The 16,525-nt window shown below is 38.1% G+C and overlaps 1 protein-coding gene across 6 annotated transcripts in view; it reads right to left on the bottom strand.

Moving 5' to 3' along the window:
• LOC100878664 (C-terminal Src kinase) overlaps positions 1-16,525 on the bottom strand; it is a 20,377-nt gene extending 3,852 nt beyond the window's left edge. For 2 of the 6 annotated variants that reach the window (XM_076531873.1, XM_076531874.1), the window contains exons 1-3: positions 4,569-4,593; positions 1,237-1,624; positions 223-876 (exon numbers count right to left, since the gene is read on the bottom strand). In XM_076531873.1, coding sequence (XP_076387988.1) covers positions 223-876; positions 1,237-1,624; positions 4,569-4,578 — 1,052 coding nt within the window. In that variant the 5' untranslated portion in view covers positions 4,579-4,593. Of the gene's footprint in view, positions 1-222; positions 877-1,236; positions 1,625-2,202; positions 2,226-4,568; positions 4,594-13,723; positions 13,767-13,879; positions 13,940-16,241 lie in introns of those variants that run through there. The other 4 variants (XM_012281698.2, XM_012281697.2, XM_003701716.3 and 1 more) reach the window with 4 other exon arrangements.

The raw sequence follows: 16,525 nt of genomic DNA, 5'->3' as shown, positions 1-16,525 counted from the left end.
CTAAAAACCAACGCGGAAACGTATATTTAACGACAGCTTTAGTTTGCGTTAAATATTTGAATACAAATGTTTGAGTAATGTCTGATAACCGCGTTACTACTGTGTTCTACCAAATAGTCGCTTAATTCTTTCCGAACTCTAAAAATTAGTATGCAAAAGCAATTGCTACGCAGGGACTTGAACGATTAAACGAAGAGAACAACAAAAGTGAGATCCACATACTACGCAAAGTTGATCTGGTCCTTTTTGGAAACGTGCAATCTCCCTCGCGATCTCAGGTAATCCACCAGGGATCCTTTGCTCATATACTCGGTAACCAGGTACATGTGTTGATTATTGAAAACGAGACCGAGCAACTTAACCAGATTGTCATGAATCAACGACGTCATTAGACTAGCCTCGGCAAGAAACCTCTGCGCCGCCTCGCTGTTGTCCTTCAGCATCTTCACGGCTACCCTCTCGCCTCGGTACACGCCTAACAGCACGTCCCCGAATTCTCCCTTGCCAATACACTCTCTTAATTCTAACTCGTGAGTCTGTATCACCCAGCCAGCCTCCATGAACGCCTTCGGATCCACACAGAAGTCCTGTTTGCCTTGTTTCGGCAACGATTTGGTCAGCTGCGTGCACAGACCGTCCGCGTCTTGCTCGTAATGCTCCACCAACAAGGCCAAGTTCTCGAAGAACTCCTCATCATCGATCGTCAGCTGATTGTTCTTATATTTCACTCGATAATGCTGCACGCGACCCTGGTAGCACACACACAGCGTATAGTCGCCAGGGAAGTTGGTCGACTCACGGACTAGGAACAGACCGTCTTCTCTCGGTCGCAACAATCTCTCAGCAGTTTCCCTCGATATTTTCCCGTGAAACCATCTGTAATATCGGACAATTGAGTTCATCAAGAGTCTGGGTAAAATCAAACGTATGAACACTAACACGAAATAACTGGAGGATCGAGTATCAACTGTGAAGAGGATGACAACAGAGAGCTTTGAGATCAACTCGCATTGGGTACTTCGAATTTTAAGAGTCTTAGAGTTTGAGTCTTAGACTGTTTCAAATCCCAAACATTGCTAGTCTGTTCAAATCACCGATACAGCTGTGTAACACTGCAACAGTCGTTTTCAAAGACCTTGTGCTTCTGCAGGTGATACCAATACGATCCAGCAATCTGTCGATCCAGCAGTGATTTCGTGACGGGTGTTATCATTGGATCAAAGAGATGATACGTACGGCATAGCGTTCAGTTTGACCTCGTGCCTCGGATTCACCGATAACGCAGCGGGATTGCTAGGATTCGCAAGGTTGGTCGAGGTGAGGATTACCGGCGGCGATCCGGTGTTCATGTGACTGGTTATATTAGGAGAGGTGACGTTCGAATGCGTAGTCATCGTCGGTGATACTGGATGGGACGGAATGTTGCTTGCAGACAAGTTGGAAGGAACGTTGTGTTGCGTGCTATTTTGTATAAGGGGATGGGACGTTACGTTTGAGGGGATCGTATGGTGATTTTGATTGCCATCGAGCTTCGCTTGCCGCGCTGCCGCTGACACATTCGGGTATCCGCCACCCGCATTGTGGTACGTTGGCATCGCAACTCCCGCAGTGGCCTTTCGCGAACCTGCAAATGACAACAAAATCCATTTAAACGTCGCCCCTTTGATACCAGCCTGCCAAACATCTACCTTTCAATTAATTCATTTCACCGTTGCCTCCCTCTATTTTTTACTTTCATGTTCGAGGAAAAAAGACGAGAACAAACGTTTCATTCTACTAGACTAGGACAGTACGTAGAAAAGGACATAGTGTTCATTTATAGGGTCATTAGCTTCGACGTTTCATTTGAAATCAATCCACCCTAACGCAAATGTCTCTGCGAATTAAACTGAATACTTTCAAGTAAATAAACAATGAAAGTACTGGTAAAAATAGAAACCTTTAAATGTAATATTATACTTAAATGCTTAAAGTGTTAGTAGAAAGTTTGATAGATCGGTAGATAAATTAGATCGACTGGAAAATTGAATCTGACACAATAAATAGCTGAAACAGTAATCTAATACCATTGAATAATGTTGATGATACCAGGAATAAATTGCACCGTACGAAGTTTCATTTCTTAATCAAAAGTTCGATCAAACCAAATAAAAGTTTGCTAAGTTGAATTTGATTACAGCCTTTCTCAAAGTAATAAATTACCTTTTCAAGCCTTAAATCTTGCAGGAAAGACGAACCTGACTCGGTCTACTCTCATTCTCACGCATTGTTTCCCGGACGAAAGATCGGGGCGGCAGGAAACGTTAAACGAATCTTCGCTTCCCAGAGGCATTTGCATAAAATATTCGCTCAAGCACCTCTGTAGAACGTTAATCAAACGTGACACTGTTACGTCCTATAGTAGAGGATCGGCTAGAGCGCGATCTGTATTAACATGAAACGCGATGTATCGTTAACCGATACGCAAGACGAAGCGAAAAAGAGAAGGCACGGCTATCGTGTATCTCAAAGACAAAATCAACTCTGGAACCACATGCTCTCGAACCGACCAAGTCCCCCACGATGAAGCGAATCTTTATGGTTTGTTACTCGAGAAACCAGATATCTAAAGCGCGGACTCAGCGAACGAACCGCAACGAACATCAATGGAACGTTCTCTTGATAAGTTTCTTTTCAATTACGAAAATTATCTTCGCCGGGCTAAATAAAGTGATTCTCTGTCCGGTAGTTAGCCGATAACGTTACATTTTGCCTACTTTTCCTTTATCGTGTTGATGTCGGGTATGTTCTTATTAAGGATTCTAGATGTTGTCTTATCTTTTTAAGATTGATCTGCAAATGTAAGTTCGATAAACAGTATGCTCGCGTTATATTGCCATTGGTGCAGCATTTAGTATAACATGTAACTTTATGCAGTATATGATATTATACGCGGTAATATAGCGTGCAGCGATATAGCACGCGGTGATATAACATGTAGCCTGCTGACGTGCACTGATTACATCGATTCAGATGTTACTAATTGCGATTTGACACGTAGAAAATTCGTACGCGGTGATATGGTGCGCGGCAATATAACAAATTGTAATTTGAAGAGCAGCGTTATAGCACTAGCTGATATGGTACACGATGACATAACATGCTATGATTCGACACGCAGAAAATTAGTGCGCGGCGATATAATCCGAGGCGATATAGCACACTGTAATTTGAAACGCAGCTTTATAACGTACATTGATTCAATTTATAATCCAGAGGGTAAAAGTCTGGTATGTGGAAATTTCAGCACGTGGCAATATAAAGCACGGCCATAGAATGCATGGCAAAATAGAGAGAGACCATGTAACTTATGAAAATATAAAAACTCACATTATAATATTGTACTGCCACAACTTATGACAATATAACGTATAACTATATGAGCAATTATTTGTATAAAAGTCTGCGTAAGAATGGCAATATAACGCGAGTATACCAAATACAGCTTTATCTTATTAAATTGATACGCATTACAACAGTATTCAATTTTATATTAGCGTACAAATTTATATCATTAGCATAACGCCTACCATTGGTCCACTATCTACTAACATTATCCAATTGTACAAATATGAAGCGCCTCCTATGATCTCAATGATCAATGTACATATCAACGCTTCCATCTATCGTACATTGAAAACGTTTATCTGTTGTATTTAATAAAGAAGAGACCTTATATAGCAAGTTAATAATGGGCATTCTACTACCCACAACGAAAGTGTGACTCGCACTCGTCACATTTAGACCGTAACCTACGCCACAGGTATGACTGGATGTCACAAGGCAATGGGTTAAAACTGATCAAGCGAAACGTGCGCACGGTGCGTACCATATTTAATCGTGCATCCGCGACGACCGAGGTGAGCATTTAATCAGCCGGTTAGTTTAAGTGGCCATTGTTCCAACGCGCACGCTATCCGCTCATGTACCGTCCGCATTATAATGCGCTAGACACCCATAGACGACGGACATGCGTGAAACGTGAATCACTCTTGGTGTGTATTTTAGAAACGACCGGGAAACGAAACGAACGTATGTACTTGCTGGATGAAACCGAGCGACCGAGAATCGCCTTAACCCATTAACGCGTTGAGTACCGTGCGACTGATGCTTAAAAACGGATCGCAAAGTTATGTTTAATTAATTACAAAATACCACAATTATTTATTGTAGCATATATTAGAAATTAGGAATCTAAAAATTGAAAAATTGAAAAATTTACTCCCTGAAAGAAGTGAATTGAACAGCGACTTTAAACTCATCGTAGAAAAACACTGATTCTCTTACAAAAAAAGATTCATTTACATCGTAAACACGGTGAATCAGCGTTCAAGCAGTCAGGATAGCCTGTTGAGGGAATTACCTTCCTCTGGCGTATATATCGTAATAAAAATCGACCCAGCAAGTAACAGTATAAAAAGTGATGTGTTTCTAGAACGTCTCGCGAACCAAATGCGCCGTTTAAGCATTGCAGATATCAGACAACGTGATCACGATACGCTTGCAAAGCATAACGAGGTTTAAATTACCATTTTCCATAAGCTCTGTTCTGTAACCAAAACTCTCCGTGACACTTTGAGAAATACTGTAACGTTAGTCCAACGGTAGATTCGTGTAAACAATAACAAATAATTCGTAGAAGTTAAAGCATAAAAAATATTCGTCTCATTTATTCGAACACGTCGTCTTGTTTGTGCAACATACAAATCTCGGGCTTATCGTGGATTTTATGACAAGTTGTAAAAGAGAATAATGTTTTCACGACTATCTGGATTTCAGCGCGCATAATCAGAAGCGCTTAAGAAACAAATCCGTCGCAAGAGCAAAAATATTGAATAATTCAAGCGGAGTTTATCCTTGGTCGGTGTCTATGACGAGTGCGTTATGTCACGCTAAAATGTATACCGGACATACTGATACGAAAATCGTCATTACATAAGTACGAATTTACCATCGCGATTCGTTATACCGTTTCTCGAATTAAAAAAAAAACTTGAGCAAACATTCTCGTCGATTGTTCCCTATCTGTACGATACATACCGCACACGTATTTCGAACGTGACACAACCCAAATAACACGACTTTCGAATTATCGACATAAGAATGCTGCAGAGATAAGTATTCGGACAATTTGAGAACGTAAAATTTTCAAACTTGAAAATTTGTGAATATGTAATTTCTAAATTTTTAAATTTGAACATTTTGAAGTTCTTATGTTGAACATTTTGGAAATTGTTCAACACAATATGTTACCTCGCGTTACATCACCACGCAATATGTTACCTCGCGTTATAGCGCCACGCAACACATTAACTCGAGTTATATTGTCGCGCAGAATATTATCTCGCATTATATCGCCACAGCATATAAACCCGCGTTATATCGCAATGCAAAACATTGTCTCACGTTATATCGCCGTGCGCAACATTACCTCGCAGTATATCTCTCCTTATATAGCCAATTTCTAAATCTGTTCTCTTCTACAGTCAAGTCACCGGTAATATAACAGTATACATTAAATTCTGATAACGATTACAGATCACATTCATAACAGGTAAGATGTTAATAATCGATGATTAGATATCATACATTGTGTACCATACTGTACACAATTTTCGTGATAAGAACGAGCGTGTTAAGTGAAAAGCACCTTTATGAAGAACAGGAACGTGTAATCGATTCGTAACGACCTTATCCACGATGAAATTTCCATAGGCTCTTTATTGAGGCAGCAGTAAAAAAGGAAAAAAATACTGATCTTGAGAGATAGATCTCCAAAAGGATGCCTCGAGGTTGGCGCTTATAAAGAGAGCATTCATTAGCGAAGGCTAGAGCAAAGTGCTTCAATGTGGGATATCTATCAAGGATTGAGCCATGCGTTACTCGTGTGTGTTCGGTAAATATCTGTGAAATTAATTAAGCATATGCAGAGTACATTAAAATAAAACGTTAGTAATCGAAGATGTGCAACTGCTCGGAAGTTGATAACGTTATCTTGGGAACAATAATACATTGATAACGTTACACGATATGCGTACGTGTACATACATATATGCATCGACGATGTATCATTTTCAAGGAAGCAACGAATGAAGTTTTCGTTCGTTTAGTCTATTCATAGAAAAGGATTTTTTTAAAAGGATTTTTCATAGAACCTCGACACTTTTCTGCTACAAATATATACCTATGACTGCGTACTAGAAGATAACAGTCATTTTGAACACTCATGATTTTGAAATAGCTAACATATCACTTAACCTCTGTTATCTATTAAATTGATTTAATAATACATTTTATTGCCACGCCCTGTTCCAATCCTTTCAACGATCGAAAACACCATTACGAAGATTTGGATAAATGTCAAATTTCAGAAGCTCCTTTCCTGACAGCATAAAAGCAAAAATATCCTCCAAACGTCTAGAATCCTTTCGTATAAAATAACGAACAGTCCTTTTGAAAGCAGCTGAAAGCTCGGAAAAATGTTCAGACCCTTCTAACAAGATACAAAGTTTGAAGTTGACAACCGTGAAACTGGGTCACGAAGTTTTTTGTTGCCCATATTCCAATTCAACGATACAATAAGGAACTTCTTTGAGAAAATTTTCAAATTTCTACCTCGAATAACCGCATACGAGTATTTGAAGTCTGTTCGAAAATTGTGTTCTCACAATTGGATGCCCTTCGTGAGAAAAGAAAGCACTGTTCATGCAAATTCGAACAAAAATTACCGAAACCCTGATGAATTTCTCACGACGTACTTCACGAGGGAAGACCAGCTGTTCCTTGTTAGACATGATAATTAATGGAAGCAAGCGGAAATTTGGGGACGTAAAATACACGCATGGATGACTTAGCCACTTACCTTGCGTTCCGATGGCGAAGGCAAGTGGAAGTTAACCTTTCAACCATGATCACAAATGGAAGTCTTTTTTAGCGTTTAATTAAATTTAAGCATTAATTGATAAATACTCTACACGAATACTGCATTTTTAATACATTCAGATTTCCTCAGTTTTATCTAGTTTTTAAATTCTGATATGTTACAAATTTTGCAAGGTTCTAAATTTATAAATTACCAAATTTTAGGAAGTCCAAAATTTCCAAACTTCCAAACTTTACAAATTACAAATTCTCGAACTTTGGCTTTCTAAAATTTTCTAAAGTTACTAATTCTCAAATTTCCAAGTTCCCCTAATTCCCCAAATTCCTTAATTTCCAAATTTTCCAAAGTATCCAATTCTCAAATTTCTAGGTTCTTTTAATTACCCTAATTCCCCAAATTTCCAAAGTCCCCAATCCTCAAATCTTCAAATTTCCAAACTCCCCAATTCTCAAATCTCCAAATTCCTCAAATTCCCCAAATCTCCAAGCTCCCCAATCCTCAAATCCCCAAATTCCTCAAATTCCCCAAATCTCCCAGCTCCCCAATTCTCAAATCTCCAAATTCCCCAAATCTCCAAGCTCCCCAATCCTCAAATCCCCAAATTCCTCAAATTCCCCAAATCTCCCAGCTCCCCAATTCTCAAATCTCCAAATTCCCCAAATTTTCTAAATCTCCAAGCTCCCCAATTCTCAAATCTCCAAATTCCCCAAATTCCCTAATTCCCCAAATTTCCCAAATTCCCCTAATCCCCCAAATTTCCCAAATTCTCAAAATTCTCAAAATTTCCCAAATTCTCCAAATTCTCCAAATTCCCCAAATTCTCAAAAGCCCCCAAATTTTCCAAAGTCCCAATTCTCAAATCTCCAAGTTCTCAAAATTCCCCCAAATCTCCAAATTTCTCAAATTATCAAATCCCCAACTTCTCAATTTCAAAACCTATTAATCTAATATCGCATATTCCCCCAAAATTTGAAATTTTGAAACTACTCACCACTTACATAAATTCATTTCAAATTTCTTTTCATCCTACTTTATCGTACAAAAACAAATAAAAGCATTCATCCTAAATTCCTTCATCACATCAGAAAAGTAAATCTGCAAAATTGCCAGTGATTTAGCGTCTCTTACAATCGTGCTAAATTCGAATAAAATCAGTGCACCGAGTGTCATACATTCCTCTTATAAACTGATTCGCAGCGGCATTCGCGTTCCAAAATTATCTCGTTCGTCGAGGGTTAAGCCCGACGCGTCTTCTTCAATCTTTAACCGGACAAAGTTGCCACAAAATTCACTGCCTAATTGAATCCATAATTAAACCTAATTAAAAGTTATTATTGGCTCGCGATACCACGGCGAAACATGTCTTAATTATAGTAATCGAGATCAAAAATACCGTTGCATCCGACAGAAGCGTGGTTTATTAACGCAGAGCAAATTCTGCTAAATCATCGATGTGAAGCTCTTTCTATAGAATCTTGCATGGCGACTGCAACCGATTCCTTCATTCGAAGAATTCTTTTACTGTCGTTTTCGTGGGGAGAAGCTTTAATCGATTATGTTTCTGTTGGGTTGTATATGAAACCGATTTGTGGATGTAGAATTTGATGACATAAAAGTGTTGTAGAATAATATTTTTGATATGTCAGTTGGATGGGTAGAATTTGGAGGTGACTGTGTAAAATTTTGTAAATGGCTGTTTATCTTAAAATTGTCTTATCAGTTATTTTGTTTAATGCGCAGTAAGATGGTTATCTAATTAATCAACGGGTTTATGTTGAGATGGTTTATAATTTTTAGTGAGCTTGGCATATTTCCAAATTTCCAAAATGCTGTTTCCAAATTTTCCAAGGTTCCCAATTCTCAAACCTCCGAGTTCCCCTAATTCCCCAAATGTTTCAAATTTCCCAAATTTCCCAAATTTCCAAATTCCTAAATTTCCAAATTTTCCAAAGTCTCCAATTCTCAAATCTCCAAATTCCTCTAATTCCCCAAATGTCTCAAATTCTCCAAATTTTCCAAAGTCTCCAATTCTCAAATCTCCAAGTTCCCCTAATTCCCCAAATTTCTCAAAATCCCCAAATTTTCCAAAGTCCCAAAATTTCAAATTTCCAAATTCTCCTAATTCCCCAAAGTTGCCAAATTCCCAATTTCCAATTTTTCCAAAGTCCCCAATTCTCAAATCCAAAGTCCCCCTAATTCTCCCAATTCCCCTAATCCCCCAAATTCCCCAAATTCTCAAAAGTCCCCAAATTCCCTAAATTTCCCAAATTCTCCAAATTCCCCAAATTCCCCAAATTTCCAAATGTAGAAAATACCAATACCTATCAATATCAAAGTTGAAAGTAACGTTCACAAAATAAAGTAAATGCTTTCTGCAGAAGTTAGTGTATGAAAATAGCGTTAGGCTCCTCCATGCTCCACTCGTGTCTTCTTTTCATCTCTAACGTTCATCAGCGTTTTCTAGCACGCGGATGAACCATGCTAATTCGTTTCTGACACCGTACCATACATAGCGAATCAGGTCACGACGGAGGCGTTGAATTTTCCAGATTTCCATATTCATCGCGTTTCCTCGCCGCTACTCATTCGACGGTTGAAGGATGCTCGTGCCGGTTCGCTCTCCCCATTCTTCCCGCGATATCGTTACACTTCCCGAGGAAAAAGTTGGACCGTTCCTCGTGGTAAGAAATCGTAAACGCGTGCACAGGCTGCGACGAGTGACGCCAGATGGAAAACGGTGGGTCACGGTACAGTAACGTGTACTGTTAAAGAGAAACACACGCACACATACGTGTTCATATACATGTCGAACAAATCTGTCGGGTATGCCGTTTGCTCCCTTCTGTCGTTTGCCTCTTCGACTGTTCTTTTTTATCTTTTTTCTCACCCGGTTGCTTCTGTCCTCGCGTGCCATGATTATTAATAGTGCTCGGTTACGAGACGTCGGTGCGAATAAACTTTGCATAAATTACGAGGAAAAAAGGGAACACGTCGCTCGAGAATTTCGTCTCTATCGTCTCGTCACGATCAACCCTCTTTTGGTCGGCGCTAAATCACGCTGCATCGCCGCTGCTGAATAATTTACCGTCGAATTGACCCTCGTGGAAACACTCTTCTTTGAGCGATCCGATTTTCCATTCGGATGCTCCTCGCGAGACCCACTTGATCGTTACCGCTGGAAATACGGCCTGAGCACGACATACGTTAATGAAGACACGAGTGGATAAATGTGTCATGTAACATTTCTTCAAAAATCGATACTTTGGTGTAATACTCGTCGAACAACTATCTTTACTTTCTTTTACTATGTCGTACTCTTTAACGAATTTATTATGATACAAATACATATGTGAGTACATTAAGAGTAGTGCTCAAAATAGTACCTAGAAAACGAGTCAAACGAAATAGAAATGTATATGCATGTTTACTCTGAAGTTGGGATTGAAGTAGAAAAATAAATAGTACAAAATGCAGACATTAATAAAGTACCTCTATACAGAATATCCTAGTGCTACTATTAAATCTGAACTTTCTATGAATACTACCTTATGCTAAGAAAACAATAATATTATATAGGATTTTCATTTTTAAGGAGGAAACATTACCGTCCATAATGATTTAGCTTTAGACGATGATCATAGGTTAATTGCAAACATAGAATGCATATGAAACTTGCAGTTGGTATAACTTGGTTAATACAGGGAAGAACAAAAATACTGATACAGCAGTATAATAAAACAGTGAAAAAATATAATAGTCATATAATAATATAATTGTATAGTAAAACAGTGAGACAGTGGAACATTAGTGATATAGTAGTATAATTTTACAGTGAAATAACGAGATACTAGCATAGTATTGGAATAATAAAACATGTGAAACAATAGAGCATATGTGTACAGTAGACTATTAGCAAAATATTAGAATAGCTACATAGTACCATATCTGCATAGTACCATATTGAATAGCAAAATTGTAATATAGTGAAAGAACAGTGTATCAATATAAATGAAGTGTGAAATAGTGAAGTAATAAAATAGTAACAGAGTAATAAAACAGTAACCCTAACTGTAGTAAACTTCCCCCAAAATTACAGTAATAATTTGGAATAACAAATAAAAGAATTGCATTCGATTGCACATATGAGCCTACATGACGCATTTGAGACCATATATAACAGTGACCTTCTGTAACTATAGTCCACCTCAGAGTTACCGTGAACATTTTAATTACCGCCATTTAGAAGTTTCTAATTATATACATGCGATCTAATTATACACGCGATTGTGCTCGACGTAACACGATTCACACGTGAAGACAGCGGAATCGGTATCGAAGACGAAAAGTTGGGCGCAGCTCCCGAAGAAAGTATGACGTGACCCAGAAAAATGTCTTACACCGCCGCGTGACGCGCAAAAGTTCGAAGATTAATCAAGCTGCCTTTCATTTCCGTGAAGAAAGGTGGGGAAAAAAATGAAGCGGGAAAGGAAAGAAAGGTTCATTGTGACGCGGACCGTCGATGAGGAACGAGCAATATCACGAAGCTGCAACGCGGCGCAGACACATATAGTTTATGAACGCGCCCCTTGTTCCGTCGAGTAATTATTGTGTATTTTAAGGGAGCAATTTCTGGAAACTCCGGAAGTCATTAATATCGACGATTTCGCAGTACGTTTCCTAATGGCCGTGAAGATCGCGCGGAACTGCGATCGTGCAGGGTATCAATCTTGCGTAACTAAATGGCGATATAACAGGAACTTGCAAATCTGCAAGTGCTCTCGTTGGTTTAATGCGTGCGAAACCTTAATCTTTGAAGATGACGAATTCATTTGAGAACGCGAAGAAAATTATTACTGCAATGATTTGATATAAGTGAAAATTATATATACGATATAAGCGCACAGCGGATTGTTTTGGTTACTATACTTTTTTACATTCGGTAAAACGTCAATTAATGTAGGATCTATACGATATGAACGAAAGTTCATATCTGAGAGATTCACTTATATCGAATATTTAGTGTAGACTTAATATGTCAACATCGAAACGTGTAGTTCTAATCTTCTAGATCGCAATATTCCTGTATCTCGATATTTTTATATTCCCATAACTCTACATTCCTATATCTTGAGATCATCAAACTCTAAGATTTGCATATCATCAGATCATTATCTCATAGACATAAATATCTCTAGATTTAAATATCCCAGAACCCAATATCTCTCAATCCCTAATTACTATACCCAAATATTATTGTACTCCAATATGACCAAATCCAAATATCCCTAGATTCAAATATCTTAGACTCTATATCACTGGATCTCAATATTATTGAACCCAAATGTTCCTAGATGTAAATATTATAAAACCGATATCCCCACACCCCAATATTACCAAGTCTAAATACCCTAAATTAGCCTAGATCTTAAATTATCAGTTTCAAATATCCCTAGACCCCAATATAGCAAATACGAAACATCCCTGGATCCCCGCGTTCTTAAATTCAAATATCCCTAGATCCCGCGCTCTGAACTCAAATATCCCTAGATCCCATGTTCCTAAACTCAAATATCCCTAGGTCTTAACACTCTACCCCAAATATCCGTAGGTTCCAACGTTCTCTGCTCCAAATATCCCTAAATGCCGCCCTTTGATTCAAATATGCCTACATTTTAACATTGGCATGCTCCAATATCCCCAGAGACCAATATTACGTGATGTAAATATCCCTAGAGCCACTTCGTCGTACCCAAATGTCCCTAGATCCAAATATCACTATATCTAAATATCCCTAGATCTCTGCGTTGCTGAACACAAATATTCCTAGGATGCAGCACAAAATCCAAATATCCACAAATCCTTAGTTTTCCCAGATAACTAAGTTTAACTTAGCTTTCTAAATCCCTAAATACTAAATACTAATCTTATATAATTCTAAATCTCTAAATACTCTCTGTATACCCAAATGCAATCTTATATTTTTGAATGGTTAACCTATTGAATTTAATGATACCGTTCCTATATAGGCACAAGGTGAAATCGTGCATCTACGAAGGGTTATATCATAGAGAAATCTTTTTTTTTTAATAGAGACTGTAGCTTGGTAATGCATTTCGTGCCGAGACGAGACACAGCACCCTTCAAGATCTTACTAATGAGAAGCTCGACATTAAAATGCGCAAAGCTTCGCGATAACGACGAGCCGGGATCACGGAGGCGGATAAAAAATTTAATTGGTCGACAAGTACGGTACGAAGGATGCAATATTACGGTGATGAAAATTTTCTTGATTCTTGATCGACTGTGCGATAGCGATGCCATTATCATAATGGGAGAAATTCGGAACACCTCGAAGAAAATCAACTTGCAATTATCAATTCAACCGTTCTACCGTACACGTAATTGTATTCCGCAGTTTTTTAACGCGGAAGAGTTTTTGTCGGGTTTCATGAGAAATTTTTGTGAACTTCCTTCTATATCTTGCAATCAAAGTAGTTTAGTACGAAATAAAGAAAAGAGTGATTGCATTGATAAACACGTAATAGGAGTACGTATTTTCACAATGGCGGTAATTCATCTTAATTGACTTTCATGATCTGCTTCACCCAGCTGAGTGAAACCCGGAAAGTGTGAAAAATGAAGTTTGTTTAAGGAAATATGTTAATAGGAAGTCTTCAACCTTCATCACTCATCTCGTCAAATTATTCGTTAAGATTAAATTACGTGCACGCGAGTCTACTGCACATTAGTCGATCGCTAACTTAACGATACAATAAAACTTAATGTCGCAATAAAACTTACCTATATTTCAAATTGATTGTCCATCCTTCAGATACATGCCCCTCTGAAAAAACAAAAATGAATTTCCGATTACACATTAATTTAATTGAAACAGTAAATTAAAACTATTTAACTGCCCGAAGGATATCGAGCAGAGTAGAATTTTTCAAGTTTTACCTCGGCGAATCCCTGCGGACGATATGCTTGGATTCGCTCCAAAGCTGGTGAAATTTCTGGCTGAAAATTCCGAAAAAAGAGCAGTCGCTAATGCGTTTTTAAACGCAGCGAAAAAGGATGGGAGTACGGGAGTGTCGTAACGAATTTAATGAGACTAACTATAGACAAGACCGGGCGTTTCACCGAGACGGTCAATTGCTAATTAAAATACCGAACAAAGCGAAAATAGCCGCTGCCTTTCAGACAAACAATGAGCAACAACTCGTTTTTTATATCTTTTATGCGGTGAAGGTGCGAATTGAAAAGAACATTCTTGTGTCCCACGTGGATAAGTTATCCACCAGCAATACAAATACTTTATTTATTGTATTAGATTGACCGCTAAGTTCAAAATGCCATATAACGCGAGACGATATATAGCCACATAACGCGAGACGGTAGCGATGTAACAAATGACAATGTGCAGCATAATGATATAACTCATAATAACGCATGATGGCATATAATATACAACGTGTGATTGTGGTAATATAATAAATTGCAATATAGCACGTGGTCATAAAAGGTGCGATACAACAAATTTATCATAATATCAATATAATATTTAAAATAATACCAAATACATTTAAGACGATTCATTCATTAAAACGTGGCAACAATCTTATAAATAATAAATGTTTTCATTCACAGTTCAGGAAACAGAATGAAGTCGATGAATTAAATTCGCGTTTATTTTCAACGCGTTTCACAAGAATGCTTCATTATAGGAGGGAGGTGAATAATGAATAACATTCCAACAGCAATTAAAAGTGAATGATCCTATTGATCATAAACGAACAAAGAAATTGAAGCACTCGTTAAATTAACGTGACGTAATACTGTTAGATAATTTTTGTAGAAATTGTATCATTAAATAATTTCTGTTTCGTAAGAATGCAGCCGGTAACGTTTGATCATTCGGCGCAAGCGTCTTGTAACATTCAGCGCAAGGTTGCGGTCGATCCCTCTCACTCTGCTTTAAGGTTGAATTAATTAGGTAAAAAACATGCTCGTAAGAGAATCGGTACGTCCAAACGGGAAAACACAACAAACAGCTGGTCACATTTTTCATCGCGGCGATAGATCCGTGAAAAAGATCCAGAAGGAAGAAGCGGCCCATTTACAGCGTACAATTAAGCATTGTGACTGAATTATTCGACGGATGCCGTGTGTACCGTTCGTTAACCGTGTAATTAGCCAATTGCTAATTGCTCGAATTCGCATGAGCTGGTTCGCTCGGCTCGGAAGCATATTAATTCTACACACGAAAACCTCTCTCTGTGTAGAACAGAAAATATGTAACATGTAGAGGCGGAAGAGAAAAAGAGCAGTCCTCAAGGATGCAAAAACCGTGGCGGGAAAATTGAAATACAAAGGACACGTGTGTTTCGACGCGTCTTCATTATTCACTCGCTAATACCATACTGTCACGAATGTACCAAATATTTTGCTATCTTTCTTCGTAATTCGAATGTATGGTTGTAATAATCTGTTTCTACGTATCACTAGTACTGTATTATAGTAGTTACTTATTTAACACGCAATATAAGCATTGACACATAGTTTAAAAAAAAACTATGAAAAATCGTTTTAATGATAGTAATTATTACTCTCACAATTATAATGAAATGCGTTACATAAATGTAATAGCGAAACAGAGTTTGATTGTAATGTTAAATCCGCGGTACTGCCGCGATCCGCAATAATCAACGATCAACATGTGTACACGTTGCATAACTTGTTAACACGGAAGGATATCAATTTTGATAACTGAGGAATAACAATAGAAACGAAAAAAATAAATCGATTTTCCCTCATTCGAACGGAATACAATTATATGAAATTCCGAGAATGAAAATTAAGAGACAGTTCATGGACGTCGCGTAACCTCGAAAATTCATCGTGTACCGAGAGGATAGGTTCGTTGCATACATGTGATATTTTTTTGCAGAATTCGACGTGGTGAAACGTGAAATTCAATATTGTCACCGAATAGTTGGGAAATATTGGAAAACAAAGTGAAACTCGTTATTTCTCTGTCATTCGGTACATTTGGAATCCGTGTTGCGTGTGTCATTTAAATAACGCCCACTTTTAACTCGAAAGAGAGAGTAACAACTCCGAATAGAATCCTCAAACAGTGTTAATCGTTCGTACGATTTAAAATACGATTATTTTTGTGTAACCGAAGAATCAGTTTTCTGTTATTTCAGCGTGTTTTCAATGAAAAAGGACCGTGTTAGAAAATGAAAACGTTTTAACGTGTAACAGCATCACAAGAATTTTATCCTGCGCGCGAATATGTCCAAATTACGGTACTCACCTTATCGAATAGTTGGATTTTCTTGGCGGACCTGCGGACAAACACAGGAAGCACAATAACACGATGTCACATGAACGAATATTCGTAGAAACCACATGAAACAACGATACAATCACCTCACGAAACGTCACACTCACTTTGCTCGAGCGGCCATTTTACTACACACGACTCGAGCGAAGAACATTTTGATCTACAAGAGACAGAAGCACGAAGTGAATTCACTGCAGGCTACTAGTAACTTCTCACGTACCAACATTACGAAACAGTTTTTAGAGTAAATAAAT

The sequence above is a fragment of the Megachile rotundata genome, chromosome 5 (assembly GCF_050947335.1).
Source record: "Megachile rotundata isolate GNS110a chromosome 5, iyMegRotu1, whole genome shotgun sequence".
Lineage (NCBI taxonomy): Eukaryota > Metazoa > Arthropoda > Insecta > Hymenoptera > Megachilidae > Megachile > Megachile rotundata.
Note: the sequence above shows the minus strand (reverse complement) of the source record. Positions and strands in the feature narration are given on the sequence as shown.